At 43.5% G+C, this 18,736-nt stretch overlaps 1 protein-coding gene across 1 annotated transcript in view; it reads left to right on the top strand.

Moving 5' to 3' along the window:
- The first annotated feature begins 2,533 nt into the window (after positions 1–2,533).
- Positions 2,534–18,736, top strand: part of slc18a2 (solute carrier family 18 member 2) — a 55,924-nt gene continuing 39,721 nt past the window's right edge. Inside the window, exons 1-2 of the mRNA XM_085994406.1 lie at positions 2,534–2,772; positions 2,998–3,154. Of these exons, the coding sequence (XP_085850532.1) occupies positions 3,022–3,154 (133 nt within the window). The 5' untranslated portion in view covers positions 2,534–2,772; positions 2,998–3,021. The remainder of the gene's footprint in view (positions 2,773–2,997; positions 3,155–18,736) is intronic.

The raw sequence follows: 18,736 nt of genomic DNA, 5'->3' as shown, positions 1-18,736 counted from the left end.
TTGTTATGCTTAGTCCTCATTAACATATCTTCTGTATATATTGCTAACTATGCTTACTCCTCGTTCATACCTGATCCCCATTATCATTGTATGTACCATGTATATCCAAACAAATACATCAGATTCTGGTACAAAAACACAGAGTACAAATGACAGAAGGCCACAGGAATGTGACCAGCCATTCTCTGGTGAAGATCATAGGGTTTTGTGGCAGCTGCAGTGGTTTTTGAGACCAAGCTCAGAAAATACTGTTGGTGATATCAGCGGACAAAAGCTTAATGTGTTCAGGTAACATTCAGTTCACTATTTTAACAGAGGTGTTAATCTGTTTAAATAAATGGGTTAAAATTGTGGATACAGAAATATTGCCATCGGACATTTCTAGGCTGAAAATAGTTTACTGGTATAGCAAGAAACAAGAGTCAAGAAACAAGTATATAATGTTGTTAATAAGAGATTACCACAACGTACAATCCACTGCTCATGTTTGTGAGTCCAGGTCAGTGGGGTATATTCTGACATTTGAAGTTGTACACACGCCAGAAAACATTTAACAATCATCACAAAATGCTGGAAATATGCCAAATAAAGTGTCAAAAACAATATTTTCTGGGGACCATGCCCCAGTGCCCCCCTAGAGAATAAATACTATACATTAGTTCTAATATTGCCACTACACCATAGCTTATACCTTCGCACAGACTAGCAGCCTTTACAAACTCGTTAGTCCAGAACTCTGCAGCATGATCCGTCCCCAGTGTTAGGTTTTATTTAGTATCCATTCTTGCCCCATATAAACCACCATGAGATATTTGGCCGGATTTTGCAGTAGTAATAACGGCGAGGCTAACTGCTCGCTGTTATTAATAATAATAATCATCAACTTTATTGTCCTTGTTAGTGCACAAGTGCAGTACAACGAAATGTAGGCTTGCGGCTCCCGAGAGTGTACATTTAGATTAAGACATTTAAACATTCAACATACATTTGGCTTGTGATACATTAACATAAACATAACCATAATAAAGTGCATTGACAGATGTGCAGGCTTTAGAGTTTATTTGTGGAGTTCAGTAGGATGACAGCCCTGGGAAAGAAGCTGTAATTATGGGGAAATTGGACAGCAACTTCTGGCAAGTGCACATGTGCAGTTGAACGCAGAAATCAGAAATTTGCTGTCCGAGATGCAACGTTCCTCCAAAACCTTCTGGCATCTCGCCATCTGGCTCCCTTTGCAAATACATTGAATGGCATGAGTTCCTATACTGACATTGTAGATACGAACTAAACTCACCAGAGAAAGCTAGGGCTTGTCCATTCCAGTCTAAGTACCCTTTTAACGGCTTAATTACTGCCGAACAACCTCTCTGGCACTGAAAATTAACATTTACAAGTCTGGAGTCTCATTCTTTCAGATCTTAATGATTGTTGGAGTTTTTACATTTTTTTTACTTTTTATTTCTGTCTCTTTTATCTCTCTTAATCCAATCTTTCTTTCCCTCTCTTTATTTCACTTTCTGTACCTGATTTGACATTGAATTAAATATTCTAACTGGCATTTCCTAGTTCAGACTCTGCACTGCTCATTAACGATTCTTCAATCTGATTGGTTAAGGAGATACACGGTTGCTTGTCCTGTTCACACTGGTCACAGATCCCCTGTAGAGGGCGCTGCGCTTTTTCGATAGTTGGCTGACAGGAACTTTCAGTGCAAAAGTCTATAGAATGTCTGCGGGCAAGAGCAAGTGTAACAAACGCCGCTGACCGCAAAAATCAGGCTCATTAATTACTAGCTATGTTAATATAATTGATAAGCAAGCCAATAGGCTAAAAGATAAAGATTACTAAGGAACTAATAGTGCTGAAATTAACTCATATCAGATTCTTTCCCATGATGGAAAAGTTAAACACAACTAACTTGTTATCCAGTTGTCCGGCTAACTAAATAAAACTCACAGGTTCGCTTTGCCTATTTTGTAGGTGATTGTATATGTGTTTTAGTCTTTCTTTATAATTTACCTTTACAAAGTGGCGATTGAGTTCTATGTGGTCAAATCGATATATGTTTATATTCATAAAGAATTCTATGTCATTACTCACGCCGATACCTCACCCTGCTCTCTGTTGTCTTGGCAACGGTCGGAGATGAAAATAATTCGATTGAAAATTGTCGGTATTTTCGGATCTGAAACCAGTGATAACTGTAAACCTAGCATGATGAGGCCAGTTGATAAAGTGACAATGTGGGATTTGTTCAACATGGTGTCATATGAGGTCAGAGGGATAAAGCCAGTACTTAAATTTTTGAGTTTGTTAATAATTCATACAGGTCATAAATTGCAGAATGTTTAATTTAGTATGTAAACATCAGTTTTTTTTCTCAGTCTGTGTGAAATATAGAATTTGTCCCAAAAACACATTACCCATTTGCTTCTCTGCAGGATCAGTGGGTTGGCTGTCTTTGGAGGAAGTAACACGTTCATTAAACAGATTCGAATGTGAACTTTAAGTGAAAAATATCGGAATAAAGTCTGAGCGGCAGCGGATTGGCCCGCCGTCTGTTAATGATCACACCATTCGGCGCCTTATCAAGCGACTCACTCCCACGTCAACACGAGAAGAAAGGCGGTGAATGTGAAAGAGTCCCAGCGTCACTGGGAAGCAAGTACCCCCTCGACCTGCCCACTGGTTGCATGGCTCGCGTTCACAGTTGGAGCTACCGGAGATAGAAGTGACTTTTTAAAGCCCCGGCCCCGTGCATTTCAAATCAAGGTGAGTGATACTTGTGCAAGATCAGGTATGAACACTGGCCTGCCAGTCCGGTGAAATGTTATTCGATGCTTATTACAATGCAACAACAGAAACTTGGCAAAAATACTATATATTTTTTCGTTTTAACGGATATGACTGTTGTTTGAAGGTGTAGTGGGTACCAGTTTGACTCGGTGTCGTCGTTCACAACCATTCTTCTTTATGTTCTTTCTCCCCCCTCCCCAGGAGTTAGTCTGAGCACCACCAGTGATGGGTGGGCTGGAGAACCTGAGAGAGTTTAGTTTTTTGCGGTGGTTGAGAGAAGGGCGGCAGTCTCGAAAGCTGATTCTGTTCATAGTGTTTATAGCACTTCTGCTGGACAACATGCTGCTAACTGTGGTGGGTAAGTGTGAAAACAAGCGGGAGTCGTGTTGCCAAAGGAGGGGGGCTGGGGAGTGGCGTCCGGAATACAGGAGCACCCTCGGCTCCTTGGGGATAGATTAATAAAGGCTCGTTCTACATTTGGCACCGTTTTATAAGGAGGGGGGACACGCGTCCAATACGGCCAAGAATAATACTGAAACTCGGCGTTTCATAGAGGCTATGGAAAGTATATCCCACCTGGATTTTGGAAGGATGGGTTGTTGAGATGCCCCTGTTCCCTTGTTTAACGATGACACAAGCAGGTGGTCTCTACAAAGTGACAAATGATGGATCTCACTTAGTGTATCGACACTTTTTTTAATGAATTTTATATTCAGTCTAACACAGTATTTAGAATAAATAGCAATATAAAATGTATTGGATTGACGCTCTTGTGCGAGAAATAAACAGCACGGATTACAATCTGTGCTTTATCTGGACAGGATCGGTCTGTGCAGCAACACAGTCGCCCTCCAGTTGGGGTCAGTGCACACTGTTTTGAGCATAACACTCAACTTTTACCCCCCCCCCCCCCCAAAAAAAAAACACCCTGTGTGCTTGTGTTAGTTTTATCTCGAATTCAGTGACTGTGTAACATATTCAGGTGACACGGAGCGGTTCCTTATTGTAGAGTGTATTGTATGGGATATCGTGTGGTACATCGGATTATCTGGGTTCAATTAACCGTGTCATTACTGGGACCACCCGACCATTGTTCGCGCGCGATTTTACACGGCACACTGTTATTGAGACCGACAGTATAGTCCTTTGAAGGGCAGAGAGACAGTGGAGATCAGATTTCTCAGTGAAGTCAGTTGCTCGAGAATCTTTACTACAAACTTGTTTCGGATTATAGACACTGTAGGGATTGTAACTTGTATCGGATTATTGGCACTGTCGGGATTGTAACTTGTATCGGATTATTGACATTGTCGGGATTTTAACTTGTTTCGGATTATTGACACTGTCGGGATTTTAACTTGTTTCGGATTATTGACACTGTCGGGATTGTAACTTGTATCGGATTATTGACACTAGGGATTGTAACTTGTATCGGATTATTGACACTAGGGATTGTAACTTGTATCGGATTATTGACACTAGGGATTGTAAATTGTTTCGGATTATTGACACTCGGGATTTTAACTTGTTTCGGATTATTGACACTGTCGGGGTTGTAATTTGTTTTGGATTATTGACACTAGGGATTGTAACTTGTATCGGATTATTGACACTAGGGATTGTAACTTGTATCGGATTATTGACACTAGGGATTGTAACTTGTATCGGATTATTGACACTAGGGATTGTAACTTGTATCGGATTATTGACACTAGGGATTGTAACTTGTTTTGGATTATTGACACTGTCGGGATTGTAACTTGTATCGGATTATAGGCATTGAGTCTATAATTAATGATGGGGTGACTGAACACCTTTACCATTTTCAGTTGACCAGAGAGAACCAGCATGGATTGTAAAGGGTAGGTCATGCCTGACGACGCTAATTGAATTTTTTGAAGAGGTGACTAAAGTAGTCGAGTGTCTATTGATGCTATTTATATAGACTTTCAGAAGGGATTGGATAAAGTCTGTCATAAGGGACTTTAGCTAAATCATAGAATGGTTACAGCACAGGAGAAGACCATTCGGCCCATCGAGCCCGTGCCAGCTCTCTAAGGGCACTTCAGCTAGTCCCACTCCCTCGCCTTTTCCCCGTAGCCCTGCAATTTTGTTCCCTTCAGGTACTTATCAAACTCCCTTTTCAAAGACACATTGAGTCTGTGTCCACTACCCTGTCAGGCGGTGCATTCCAGATCCTAACCACTCGCTGCGTAAAAAAACTTTTTCCTCATGTCGCCTTTGGTTCTTTTGCCAATCACCTTAAATCTGTGTCCTCTGGTTCTCGACCCTTCTGCCATTGGGAACAGTTTCTATCTACTCCGTCTAGACCCCTCATGATATTGAACACCTCTATCAAATCTCCTCTCAACCTTCTCTGCTCTAAGGAGAACAACCCCAGCTTCTCTAGTCTATCCACGTAACTGAAGTCCCTCATCCCTGGAATCATTCTTGTAAATCTTTTCTGCACCCTAAGGTCTTCACATCCTTCCTAAAGTGTGGTGCCCAGAATTGGATACAATACTCCAGTTGAGGCCAAACAAATATTTTATAAAGGTTCATCATAACTTCCTTGCTTTTGTACTCTATGCCACTATTTATGAAGCCCAGGATTCCGTATGCTTTTTTAACCACTTTCTCAACCTGCTGTGCCACCTTCAATACTTTGTGCACATATGCCCCCTCTCTGTTCATGCACCCCTTTAGGATTGTACCCTTTAGTTGCCAATGCTGCTTTGTAATCAGAAGTATCTGAAAACACTCCAGGGGGCTTAGTCTTTATTTGCCATCACTGTGCAAGTTAACCTTGGCACAATAGCTCCCTCATAACCTGGTTGAGATCAAGTACTGACAGGTAGGGATGGACAGGCATGGGCTTGCATTCTACCACTCCATGATGTAGTGTATTAACACCGCATGTGTTGTCACTTGGTTTACTTAATGTAATATTATTACTCTGCTTTAAGAAGGAAAATCCACTTATGCCAAATATGCTTTCATGTTGTGTGATGTTCCTTAATTACCTCAAATTGCTCCCACCGCACCCACAACCAGTAACCAGTCTGTAAAACTGGACCGAACCCTTGGGTTACAGAGTTCCAAACACAACCCAGGGTTGGGTGGACACGTTTGGGTGTTTGTCACAGTTCAAAGGCATAGCATAAAAAATTCATACACCCACTATTATACTTACCTGAAATTCTAGCAACAACTCATGAAAAATGTGCTGTTCCACAAATTTGCCTGCTTCCTCTCTCATACTATTTTTCAATCTGAGTTTTATTCCCATACAAATTTATCTTGAGAGCAAAACCTGTTCTGTAAGCCCTGCAGGTTCAACCAGTTAGAATGTCAGTTACATGAATGCAATTTCTGAATTACATTGCCTGTCTTCAGTAGATCACAGCACTATCTGACTGCATGGCGAGTTCCAAGTTCAGCAGTACTACGAACTTTGGTCTTGTGAACAAGGTACTGAAGAGGGAAAGGCAGAAAGCAGTATTTCTAGGTCTTTCCATGGACTATTGTCCAAACAGAAGCAGGAAGTTAATCAGAGGGTAGCAAATTGATTTCTTGTAGTTTGAAAGGCTGTTTTTCCCCCCATTGTGAAGGATTATCTTAACATAACACAATATTTTGTTTATAAGCTTTCTAAAGCATATTTCATATGGTCCAAGCATATTTACATTGGCTGTACAGTCAAAATACAATGTTGGTTGAGAGGAAACATTTCACTTTCGCTTCAGTTAAAAAAAATTCCAAGACAACTGAACTCCTCAGTTGTATTTCAGCAACTAACCCTTTATAATTTCTGAAAATGTATCAAACTACAAATCAAAAAGTCTTACATTTATTCACAATGTATTCACAGCTATTCACAATATATATTAATGATCTAGACGAGGGAACTAGATGTAATATCTCCAAGTTTGCAGATGACACAAAGCTGGGTGGGCGTGTGTGCTGTGAGGAGGATGCTGAGAAACTCAGTACGATTTGGACAGGTTGGGTGATTGGGCAGATACAGTATAATGTGGATAAATGTGAGGTTATCCACTTTGGTGGCAAAAACAGGAAGGCAGATTATTATCTGAACGGCAATAGATTGGGAAAAGGGGAAGTCCTTGTGCACCAGTCGCTGAAGGTAAGCATGCAGGTGCAGCAGGCGGTTAAGAAGGCAAATGGTATGTTGGCCTTCGTAGCGAGAGGGTTCGAGTACAGGAACAAGGATGTCTTGCTGCAGTTGTACAGGGCCTTGGTGAGACCACATCTTGAATATTGTGTGCAGTTTTGGTCGCCTTCTCTGAGAAAGGTTGTTCTTGTCATGGAGGGAGTGCAGCGAAGATTCACCAGACTGATACCTGGGATGGCAGGAATGACGTATGAGGAGCGATTGGGTCGATTGGGCTTATACTCGCTGGAGTTTAGAAGAATGAGAGGGGATCTCATTAAAAGTTATAAAATTCTAACAGGACTAGACAGACTAGATGCAGGAAGGATGTTCCCGATGGCGGGGGAGTCCAGAACCAGGGGTCACAATCTAAGGATAAGGGGTAAGCCATTTAGGACAGAGATGAGGAGGAACTTCTTCACCCAGAGAGTGGTGAACCTGTGGAATTCTCTACCACAGAAGGCAGTTGAGGCCAATTCATTAAATATATTCAAGAAGGAGTTAGATATATTTCTTAAGGCTAAAGGGATCAAGGGATATGGGGAGAAGGCAGGGACAGGGTACTGAGTTTGGATGATCAGCCATGATCTCATTGAATGGCGGAGCAGGCTCGAGGGGCCGAATGGCCTACTCCTGCTCCTATCTTCTATGTTTAACGCCTTTCACAACCTCAGTGCATCCCAAAGCACTTCACAGCCAATGACATACTTTTGAAGTGCAGTCACTGTTGTAATGTAAAAAACGTGGGAGCCAATTTGCACACAGCAAGCTCCAACAAACAGCAATGTGTCAATGACCGGATTATCTGTTTTAGTGATGTTGATTGAGGGATAAATATTGGCCAGGACACCAGGGAGAACTCCCCTGCAGCATCATATCATAGGAGGAGGCCATTCGGCCCATTGTGCCTGTGCCGGCTCTTTGAAAGAGCTTTCCAATTAGTCCCACTCCCCCGCTCTTTCCACAAAGCCCTGCAAATTTTTCCTTTTCAAGTATAATTCCCTTTTGAAAGTTACTATTGAATCTGCGTCCACCACCCTTTCATGCGGGGTATTCCAGATCATCATAACTCGCCACGTAAAAAAAATTCTCATCTCGCCTCTGGTCTTTTGACAATGACCTTAAACCCTGTCAGTGGAAACAGTTTCTCCTCATTGACTCTATCAAAACCCTTCAGAATTTTGAACACCTCTATTAAATCTCCTCGTTAACCTCTCTGCCCCAAGAGAACAACCCCAGCTTCTCTAGTCTTTCCACAAAATGGAATTCCCTCATCCGTGGTATCGTTCCAGTAAATCTCCTCTGCTTCCTCTCCAAGACCTCGACATCCTTCCTAAAGGGTAGTGCCCAGAATTGAACACATTACTCCAGCTGAGGCCTAACCTGTGATTTATAAAGGTTTAGCATAACTTCCTTGCTTTTGTACTCTGTGCCTCTATTTATAAAGCCCAGATCCTGTATGCTTTTTAAAAAAATATATCGGCCCAGAAATTCGGGTCGGGGGCTTCCCGCGGGTGCAAGCCTCCAACCTGCACTTACTTAGCGCGCCGGCCGTTGAGCTGTGGGCCCCCGTGGGATTCCAATCCTGGGCCTCCTCCAACTGCTGGCGCGCGGTGCTTGCGTATCCCAGGGGCGCAGTTAGTTCGAAGCGTCCCCTGGGATCACGTGGGCCATGGAAAGCCAATGGTAGCCGGGAATGCTTCATTCACAAGTTTGACAGGAAGAGCTGTCAAACCTATAAATACTATAAGCCCCAAAACATAACTAAAACTTCAAATACATTAAAAAAGAAAAAAATCACATTTTTAAAATAACTATAAATTACATGAAATAACTATTTTAAACAATAATTTAAATTTTTGAAAAAATTAATTACATTTTCTAACAGGGCTAAAAATAAACTTACCTTTCTTTAAAGTATTTTAAAATAATAAACCTGTGGAAAAAATGTTTTCATTTTAATTAATTCACCACTTACCTTGTTAAAAGCAGGCCTTGCGCCTGCTTTTTAAAGTGTAACTGCTGGAGACTTACCCTCCCAGAGAAACCTGCAAAAACAACGTAAGTTCGATGCGCACGCACTGCCTCTCCGGCGCACGCGTTCCACCTGTCAACCCCTTCTTTCAGGGGAACGGAAGTGCCAGTTTCCCACGCATGCGCAGTGCATGCACAAAACCGGCACTTTCATTGGGCCTACGCGCGAGTACCCAGTGCGTACTCACGCGTGGGGACCCGAATTTCTGGGCCATTAACTTGTTCTGTCACCTTCAAGGATTGGTGTATGTGAACCCCTAGGTCTTTTTGTTCCTGCACCCCCTTTAAAATGTTACCATTTAACTTATATTGCCACTCCTCATTCTCCTTTCCAAAATCACACTTTGCTACATTAATTTCCATCTGCCAGGTATCTGCCCATTTCATCAGTCTGTCTATGTCTTGCTGAAGTCTGCTACTATCCTCCTCACTGTTTACTGCATTTCCGAGCTTTGTGTCATCTGCAAATGTTGAAATTATGGTCTTTATACCCAAGTCCAGGTCATTAATATCTAGCAAATCGAGCAGTTGTCTTAATAGTGACCCCTAGGGGACACCACTGTGTACTTCCCTCCAGTCTGAAAAACAACCATTCCCCACTACTCTCTACTTTCTGTCGCTTAGCCAATTTCATAACCACGCTGTCACTATCCCTTTAATCCCACGGGCTTCAATTTTACTAATAAGTCTACTATATGGCACTTTTTATCAAAAGCCTTTTGAAAGTCCATATACAAAACGCCAATCTCATGACCCTCATCAACCCTCTCGATCACTTCATCAAAGAACTCAAGCAAGTTAGTCAGACACAATTCGCCTTTAACAAACCCATGTTTTTCCAAGGGACAATTAATTTTGTCCCAGATTATGGTCTCAATGTTTCCCCGCCACAGACGTTCGGCTGACTGACCTATAGTTACCGGGTTTATCCCTCTCCCCTGTTTTGAACAGGGCCCAATTGACAGAATGGTGTCAACAATGCAAATGCTTGAGGTGTAACGCACAGCCTTTTGGACAACGGATACAAGGGCTGGATATTCCGATCCCTATGGGTGTGTATGCGCTGTGTACCCACCCGTAGGACATCGGAAATGCCGGTTTCAGGCATGCACTGAAAACTGGCATTTCCGATCTGTCAAGAATCCTCTTGACAGATCCTCCAGCTGCCCTGGAGAAGGACCTCTGCGGGCGGCTAGTTCCACTTTCTGGATACCCTCCACCCACAGAAAACACTTACAATTCTTACGCCTGGTAAAAGCAGGTGTAAGGCCTGCTTTTACCAGGATAAAAGTAGGAAAAAAGTAAAATAATTTTTTTTCCACTGATTTATCATTTAAAAATACTTTAAAAAAAGTAAGTTTATTTTTAGTCCTGTAAAATACTTTAATTTTTGTTTAAAATATTTAATTTATTGTAATTTCAAGTCATTTAAAAAATATTTAAAGTTTTACCACATTTTTTCATTGATCTCCATTCATATATTTGACAGGCCTGTCAAATGTATGAAGGGAGATTCCCTTCTGTGATTGGCTCCCCATGGCCCACGTGATCCCAGGGACGCTGCGAACTACATGCGCCCCTGGGATACATGGGCCCTGCACACCTGGAGTTTGGTGAGGCCCAGCATCGGAACTGTACGCATCCCGGGAGCCCTCGGGTAAGGGCACAAATTTTTCCAGATCGCAGGCCTCCGCCCGCGGGAGGCCTGCGATCGGAAAATACGGGCCATAGTCTATTAGGAAGAAAGAACATCTGTACTAAAAAACACACGAGGGAATCACAAGAAAGGACACATATGAAAGTACTGTTTCAAAGGGAATGAGACACCCACCACAGACCAGCCTAATGAGCAAAACAAATCTTTGGTAGACACACTGCCATCTCAATAGCTCCATCACTTGCCTTCCCAATTAATTATCATTGTTCCTTCAAGTCCACATAAATAACAGTATGCCAAGATTGTCCAGAATTTGGAGTCGAGAGTCCGAGAAGCTAAATGCATAGACCAGCTTGGATAACTGTGCCCCTGAGGTTCTCGCCATCCTGAACTCTCTCTCCTATCAAAACCATATTTTCACCAGGCTTATTTATTATGTTGACAGAACAAGCAAGCTTATATTTATTTAGTACCTTTCATGTCCTCAGGCCTTCCAAAGAATCTTCCACCCAATGAAGTACTTTGGAAGTATAGTCACTGTTGTAATGTAGGCAAAAAAATATGCAATGAAAAAAACACTTCAGCCAATAAAGTTTTATATTCTACCATCACACTTCTTCAGTGACACTTAATTAACCACCACAAATTACTACCACTATCCAGACAGCAACCATTCGAGTGTTATATCGCTCCTAGTTGCTATATAGTCATCCCTTCTAGAGGTCAAAATGTTCAGATGTTGGGTGAAGACAGAAATGGACTCGGCTATGATACCCTCTGCCGTCAGGCACCCTCTGCCAACACTCACGTTTGAATAATGACAACTTGGGCAAAGTTCCGGCGGGCTGCGGTGCTTATGAAATCCTACCTCAGCAAGCTGTCACCACTGGATGGAGACATGTTACTGGAGAGATGAAAATAAAATGTACATTTTTTAAAAAGATATTGAACAAGAAAAGTCTCTGCACAGCCATCTAATCTAATCTCTCAAATGGAACAGGTTTAACTTGTCATGGGCTCTCTCCCAATTATTATTGAATCTAATAAAGGAGGAAAAATTGGAAATACAAACAGAAAATGGTGGAAATAAATAGCAAAATCAATCTGTATCTAAGAGAGAAAAATGGGCTAATGTTTCATTTCCGATGAAGAGTCCCATCTGAAGCGTTAACCTGTTTTGCTCTTTCAGATATCGACAGATGAGCATTTTCTGTTTTTATTACTAATCTCTGCATAGACAGCCTCCCACCACAAGAATTGTAAAGTAGGAAGCTGTAAAGCCCATCTAATCCACTCCTTTCAGACGAGCATGTACAATCTATATAGTCATGGACTCTTCGGAAGTAGGCAAACAGCTACAATTAACTTCAAGAAATCTAATTGTTATGTTACATCCTGGCCCTGAGGTAATCAAGCTGAAATGCATAAGCAGGACCACCAATAAATACCACACATCACTTTTAAGTTAAAGAGACTTAAACCCTGCCCTAGCCATGAATCTGCATCTTGCTCTAGTTTCTCTCCTATCTCCCCTCATGCACTCTCCAAGCTTATCTTGTCAATCAGACTCATCTTGTGCTCTCTTGACCCTATTTCCATTAAACTGTGGACCATGAAACTTCCCTTCCTGGCCCCCATGCAAGCTGATACTGTAAATGGTTGCCTCTCTTCTGGTGCTGTCCCCTTCCCTTTCAAATCTGCTGTTATTAACCTCCTCCTCAAAAAAAACCTACCCTTGTCCCTTCTGTCCTTGCAAAGTACCACCATATCTCCAACCACCCTTTCATCTCCAAAGTCCTTGAATGTGTTGTCGCCTCCCAAATCCGTGCCAATCGTGCTCACTGCTCCATGTTTGAACCTCTCCAATTAGGTTTACACCTCGACGCAGCACTGAAACGGCCCTCAACGTCACAAATGACATCCTACGCAACTGTGATGCACTATCCCTCCTTATCCTTCTTGACCTATCTGGAGCCTTTGACACGGTTGACCACACCATCCTCCTCCAAGACCTCTCCTCCATTGTCCAGCTGAGTGGGACTGCCCTCGCCTGGTTCCATTCTTATCAAGTCATAGCCAGAGAATCTCCTGCAATGGCTTCTCTTCCCACACCCACAGATTTAAGGTGGTCATGGAAAAGGACAGGGATGGGCCGGAAATAAAGGTTCTAAATTGGGGGAAGGCCGATTTTAATAGGATAAGGCAGGATCTGGCCAAAATGGACTGGGATCAGCTACTTGTAGGAAAATCCGCATCGGAGCAATGGGAGGCTTTCAGAAGGGAGATTGAGATCATACAAGGGCAACATGTTCCCATAAATGTCAAGAGTGGTTCCAAAAACCACAGGGAACCGTGGATGTCAGGGGATATACGGGAATGGATTAGGAAAAAAAGGAGGGCTTTTGGTAGATACAAAAGGCTAAAGACGGAGGAAGCCCTAGAGGAGTACAAAAAGTGCAGGGGGATACTTAAAAAAGAAATTAGGAGATCAAGGAGGGGCCATGAAATAACACTGGCGAGCAAAATAAAGGAAAATCCGAAGATGTTTTATAAGTATATTAAGGGTAAAAGGATAACTAGGGAAAAAATAGGGCCCATTAGGGACAAAAGTGGCAATCTGTGTGTGGAGCCGGAAGATGTAGGAGGGGTTCTAAATGAATTTTTTGCATCTGTTTTCACTATGGAGAAGGACGATGTAGACATAGAAATAGGGCGGGGGGACTGTGATATGCTCGAACATATTAACATCGAGAGGGAGGAGGTATTGGCGGTTTTAGCTGGCCTAAAAATGGATAAATCCCCAGGCCCGGATGAAATGTACCCCAGGCTGCTGTGTGAGGCAAAGGAGGAGATTGCGGGGGCTCTAACACATATATTCAGGACCTCTCTGGCCACAGGGGATGTGCCAGAGGACTGGAGAACCGCTAATGTAGTACCATTATTCAAGAAGGGTAGTAGGGAAAAACCGGGGAACTACAGGCCAGTGAGCCTAACATCAGTGGTAGGAAAATTACTGGAAAAAATCCTGAGGGACAAAATTTGTCTCCACTTGGAGAGGCAAGGATTAATCAGGGATAGTCAACATGGCTTTGTCAAGGGAAGATCATGTCTGACTAATTTGATTGAATTTTTTGAGGGGGTGACTAGGTGTGTGGATGAGGGTAACGCAGTGGATGTGGTATACATGGATTTCAGTAAGGCCTTCGATAAAGTCCCGCACAGGAGACTGGTCAAGAAGGTAAGAGCCCATGGAATCCAGGGTGCCTTGGCACATTGGATACAAAACTGGCTTAGTGGCAGAAGGCAGAGGGTGATGGTCGAAGGTTGTTTTTGTGACTGGAAACCTGTGGCCAGTGGGGTACCACAGGGATCGGTGCTGGGTCCCTTGCTGTTTGTGGTCTACATTAATGACTTGGATATGAATGTAAAGGGTATGATCAGTAAATTCGCGGATGATACTAAAATTGGTAGGGTGGTAAATAGCGAGGAGGGTAGCCTCAGTCTGCAGAACGATATAGATGGGTTGGTCAGATGGGCGGAACAGTGGCAAATGGAATTTAACCCGGAAAAGTGCGAGGTGATGCACTTTGGGGGGTCTAACAAGGCAAGGGAATACACAATGAAGGGAAAGACCCTAGGCAAGACGGAGAGTCAGAGGGATCTGGGTGTGCAGGTACACAGATCCCTGAAGGCGGCGGAACAGGTGGATAAGGTGGTAAAAAAGGCATATGGGATACTTGCCTTCATTAGCCGAGGCATAGAATATAAGAGCAAGGAGGTTATGATGGAGCTGTATAAAACACTGGTTAGGCCACAGCTGGAATACTGTGTGCAGTTCTGGTCGCCACACTACAGGAAAGATGTGATCGCGTTAGAGAGGGTGCAGAGGAGGTTCACCAGGATGTTACCAGGGCTGGAGCGCTTCAGCTATGAAGAGAGACTGGGCAGATTGGGTTTGTTTTCCTTGGAGCAGAGGAGGCTGAGGGGGGACATGATTGAGGTGTACAAAATTGTGAGGGGCATAGATAGGATGGATGCTGAGGAGCTTTTCCCCTTAGTAGAGGGGTCAATAACTAGGGGGCATAGATTCAAGGTAAAGGGCGGGAGGTTTAGAGGGGATTTGAGAAAGAACTTTTTCACCCAGAGGGTGGTTGGAGTCTGGAACTCACTGCCTGAAAGGGTTGTGGAGGCAGAAACCCTCACAAAATTTAAGAAGCATTTGGATGAGCATTTGAAATGCCATAGCATACAAGGCTACGGGCCAAATGCTGGAATATGGGATTAGATTAGACAGGGCTTGATGGCCGGCATGGACACGATGGGCCGAAGGGCCTCTATCCGTGCTGTATTACTCTATGACTCTATGACCCTGGAGTCCTCCAAGGATCCATCCTTGGCCTATTTCCAATCTACATGCTGCCCCTCGGCGACATCATTCAGAAACACAACATCAGATCCCACATGTACGCCAACGATATCCAGCTCTACCTCACCACCATCTCTCTCGACCCCTCCACTGGCCACGATTTGTCACACTGCTTAGCCGACTTCCAGTATTGAATGAACAGAAATTTCCTCCACTTAAATATTGGGAAGAACGAAGCCATTGTTTTTGGCCCCCGCCACAAACTCCATTCCCGAGCCAGCGATTACATCCCCCTCCCTGCGCTACTGAAGCTGAACAAGACTGTTCACAACCTCAGCATCCTATTTGAACTTGAGCTGAGCTTCCAACCCCATATCCTCTCCATCACCAAGACCGCCTACTTCTTCCCCTTTAATATCGTTCATCTCCGCCCCTGCCTCAGCCCATCTGCTGCTGAAATCCGTGCCTTTACCTTCAGACCCGATGATCCCAATGTTCTCCTGACCGGCCTCCCATCTTCCACCCTCCATAAACTTGAGCTCATCCCAGCCTCTGCTGCCCGTGTGCCAACTCCCACCAAGTCCCATTCTCCCACCATCCCGGTGCTCGCTGACCTACATTGGCTCCCAGCCCAGCAACACCTCAAATTTAAACTCCTTACGCTTGTGTTCAAATCCTTCCATGGACTCACCCCTCCCTATCTTTGTAACCAAGCTTTTGTCACCTGCCCTAATATCTCCTTATGTGGTTGGGCTAATGCTCCTGTGAAGCGTCTAGGGCCTGTCTTGGGCCACATGACACCACTATCCCTAGCTGCATGAAAGGCCGCCATATATGTTCACATCACTGATAAAATAATGCAAGTTGCTGTTGTTGAGTTCCACTATGAGTACCCCTTTTGAAAAATATAAAATGCTATAATGAATTGAATGCCCTATTATTTTCCTTCTTATTTCTGCACAAGTAGTGAGTGTTAATGTTGTCAGGTGAAAGAAAGTGGTTTCATGTTGTTGAAACAGTGTGACCCCAATATGAATTACTGTGCTCAAATGGGAATAGCTGAAGCAGTCAAGATGAATGACTCTCAGGACAGCTCCCTCATACATTGGGCCACAAATTCCCCTAATGATGCTGCAGATGAAGCTCATGGAATTGAGGGCAAATTATTGTTCTGGCTCAGAGATTGGCTGAGCAGGAGGAGACAGAGAGTAGGGATAATGGGCAGGCTGTGAACTGTGGTGTCCTACAGGGATCTGTATCCAAGTGCGTTGACGGTACAAAGCTAGGTGGGAAAGTAAGTTGTGAGGAGGACACAAAGAGCCTGCAAAGGTATATAGACAGGTTAAGTGAGTGGGCAATAAGGTGGCAGATGGAGTATAATGTGGGGAAATGTGAGGTTATTCACTTTGGTAGGCAGAATAGAAAAAATAGAAAAATATAATTTTTAAATGGTGAGAAACTTACATAGAAACATTGAAGATAGGAGCAGGAGTAGGCCATTCGGCCCCTCGAGCCTGCTCCGCCATTCAATGCGATCATGGCTGATCATCCAAATTCAGTACCCGGTCCCTACTTTCTCCCCATATCCCTTTAGCCTTAAGAAATATATCCAACTCCTTCTTGAATATATTTAATGAATTGGCCTCCACCACCTTCTGTGGTAGAGAGTTCCACAGGTTCACCACTCTCTGGGTGAAGAAATTCCTCCTCATTTCTGTCCTAAATGGCCTACCCTTTATCCTTAGACTGTGTCCCCTGGTTCTGAACTCCCCAATTAATCGGGAACATCCTTCCTGCATCTAGTCTGTCCAGTCCTGTCAGAATTTTATAAGTTTCAATGAGATCACCTCTCATTCTTCTAAACTCCAGCGAGTACAAGTCCAATCGACCCAATCTCTCCTCACACGTCATTCCTGCCATCCCAGGTATCAGCCCAGTGAATCTTCGCTGAACTCCTTCCATGGCAAGAACATCCTTCCTCAGATAAGGTGACCAAAACTGCACACTATACTCAAGGTGTGGTCTCACCAAGGCCCTGTACAACTGCAGCAAGACATCCTTGTTCCTGTACTCAAACCCTCTCGCTACGAAGGTCAACATACCATTTGCCTTCTTAACCGCCTGCTGCACCTGCATGCTTACCTTCAGCGACTGGTGCACAAGGACACCCAGGTCTCGTTGCACTTTCCCTCCTCCCAATCTATTGCCATTTAGATAATAATCTGCCTTCCTGTTTTTGCCACCAAAGTGGATAACCTCACATTTATCCACGTTATATTGCATCTGCCATGTTTCTGCCCAATCACCCAACCTGTCCAAATCATCCTGGAGTTTCTCGGCATCCTCCTCACAGCACACATGCCCACCCAGCTTTGCGTCGTCTGCAAATTTGGAGATAGTACATCTAGTTCCCTTGTCCAGATCATTTATATATATATTGTGAATAGCTGGGGTCCAAGGACCGATCCCTGCGGTACCCCACTAGTCACTGCCTGCCATTCGGAAAAAGACCCGTTTATTCCAACTCTTTGCTTTTAAATGTTGGCATTCAGAGAGATTTATGTGTCCTTGTACAGGAAACAGAGTTAGCATGCAGGAACAGCAAGCAATTAGGAAGGTAAATGGCATGTTGGCCTTCATTGCAAGGGGGTTTGAATGCAAGAGTAAGGAAGTCTTGCTGAAATTGTACAGGGCTTTGGTGAGACTACACCTGGAGTACTGTGCACAGTTTTAGTCTCCTTATCCAAGGAAGGATATACTTGCCTTGGAGGCAATGCAACGAAGGTTCACTAGTTTGATTTCTGGGATGAGAGTGTTGTCCTATGAGGAGTGATTAAGTAGATTGGGCCTATAGCCTCTGGAGTTTAGAAGAATGAGATGTGATCTCATTGAAACATATAAAATTCTGAGGGGCATTGACAGGGTAGAGGTTGTTTCTCCTGGCTGGAGAGTCAGAATTAGGGGGCATAGTCTCAGGATAAGGGGTCGGCCATTTAAGACTGAGATGAGGAGGAATTTCTTCACTCAGAGTTGTGAATCTTTGGAATTCTCTACTCCCAAGGGCAGTGGATCATTGAGTATAATTAAGACTGAGATAGATAGATTTTTGGACTCTGGGGAATCAAGATATATGGAGATTGGGCGGGAAAGTGGAGTTGAGGTCGAAGATCAGCCATGATCTTATTGAATGGTGGAGCAGGCTACTCCTGCTCCTAATTCTTATGTTTGTATCTGTGTTGGGGCCTCAACTATTCACTGTATTTATTAACGACTTAGGTGACTGGATAGAGAGTCACATATCCAAGTTTGCCGATGACACAAAGATAGGCAGCATTGTAAGAAGTGTAGATGGCAGCATAAAATTACAAAGCGATATTAATAGATTAAGTGAATGGGCAAAACTGTGGCAAATGGATTTCAATGTAAGCAAGTGTGAGGTTGTCCAATTTGGACCAAGAAAGGATAGATCAGAATACTTTCTAAATGGTGAAAAGCTAGAAGCAGTGAAGGTCCAAAGAGACTTGGGTGTCCATGTGCATAGTTCATTAAAATATCATGGACAAGTACAAAAAATAATGAAATCGACTAATGGAATGCTGAGCTTTATATCCAGAGGGCTAGAATACAAGGGGGTAGAAGTTCTGTTGCAGCTATACAAAGCCCTGGTTAGACCACACCTGGGGTACGGTGTTCAGTTCTGGGCACCACACCT

This window comes from Somniosus microcephalus, chromosome 8 (assembly GCF_052327205.1).
Source record: "Somniosus microcephalus isolate GS21.2 chromosome 8, FLI_Smic_1.0, whole genome shotgun sequence".
In the NCBI taxonomy this organism is placed as follows: Eukaryota; Metazoa; Chordata; class Chondrichthyes; order Squaliformes; family Somniosidae; genus Somniosus; species Somniosus microcephalus.
Note: the sequence above shows the minus strand (reverse complement) of the source record. Positions and strands in the feature narration are given on the sequence as shown.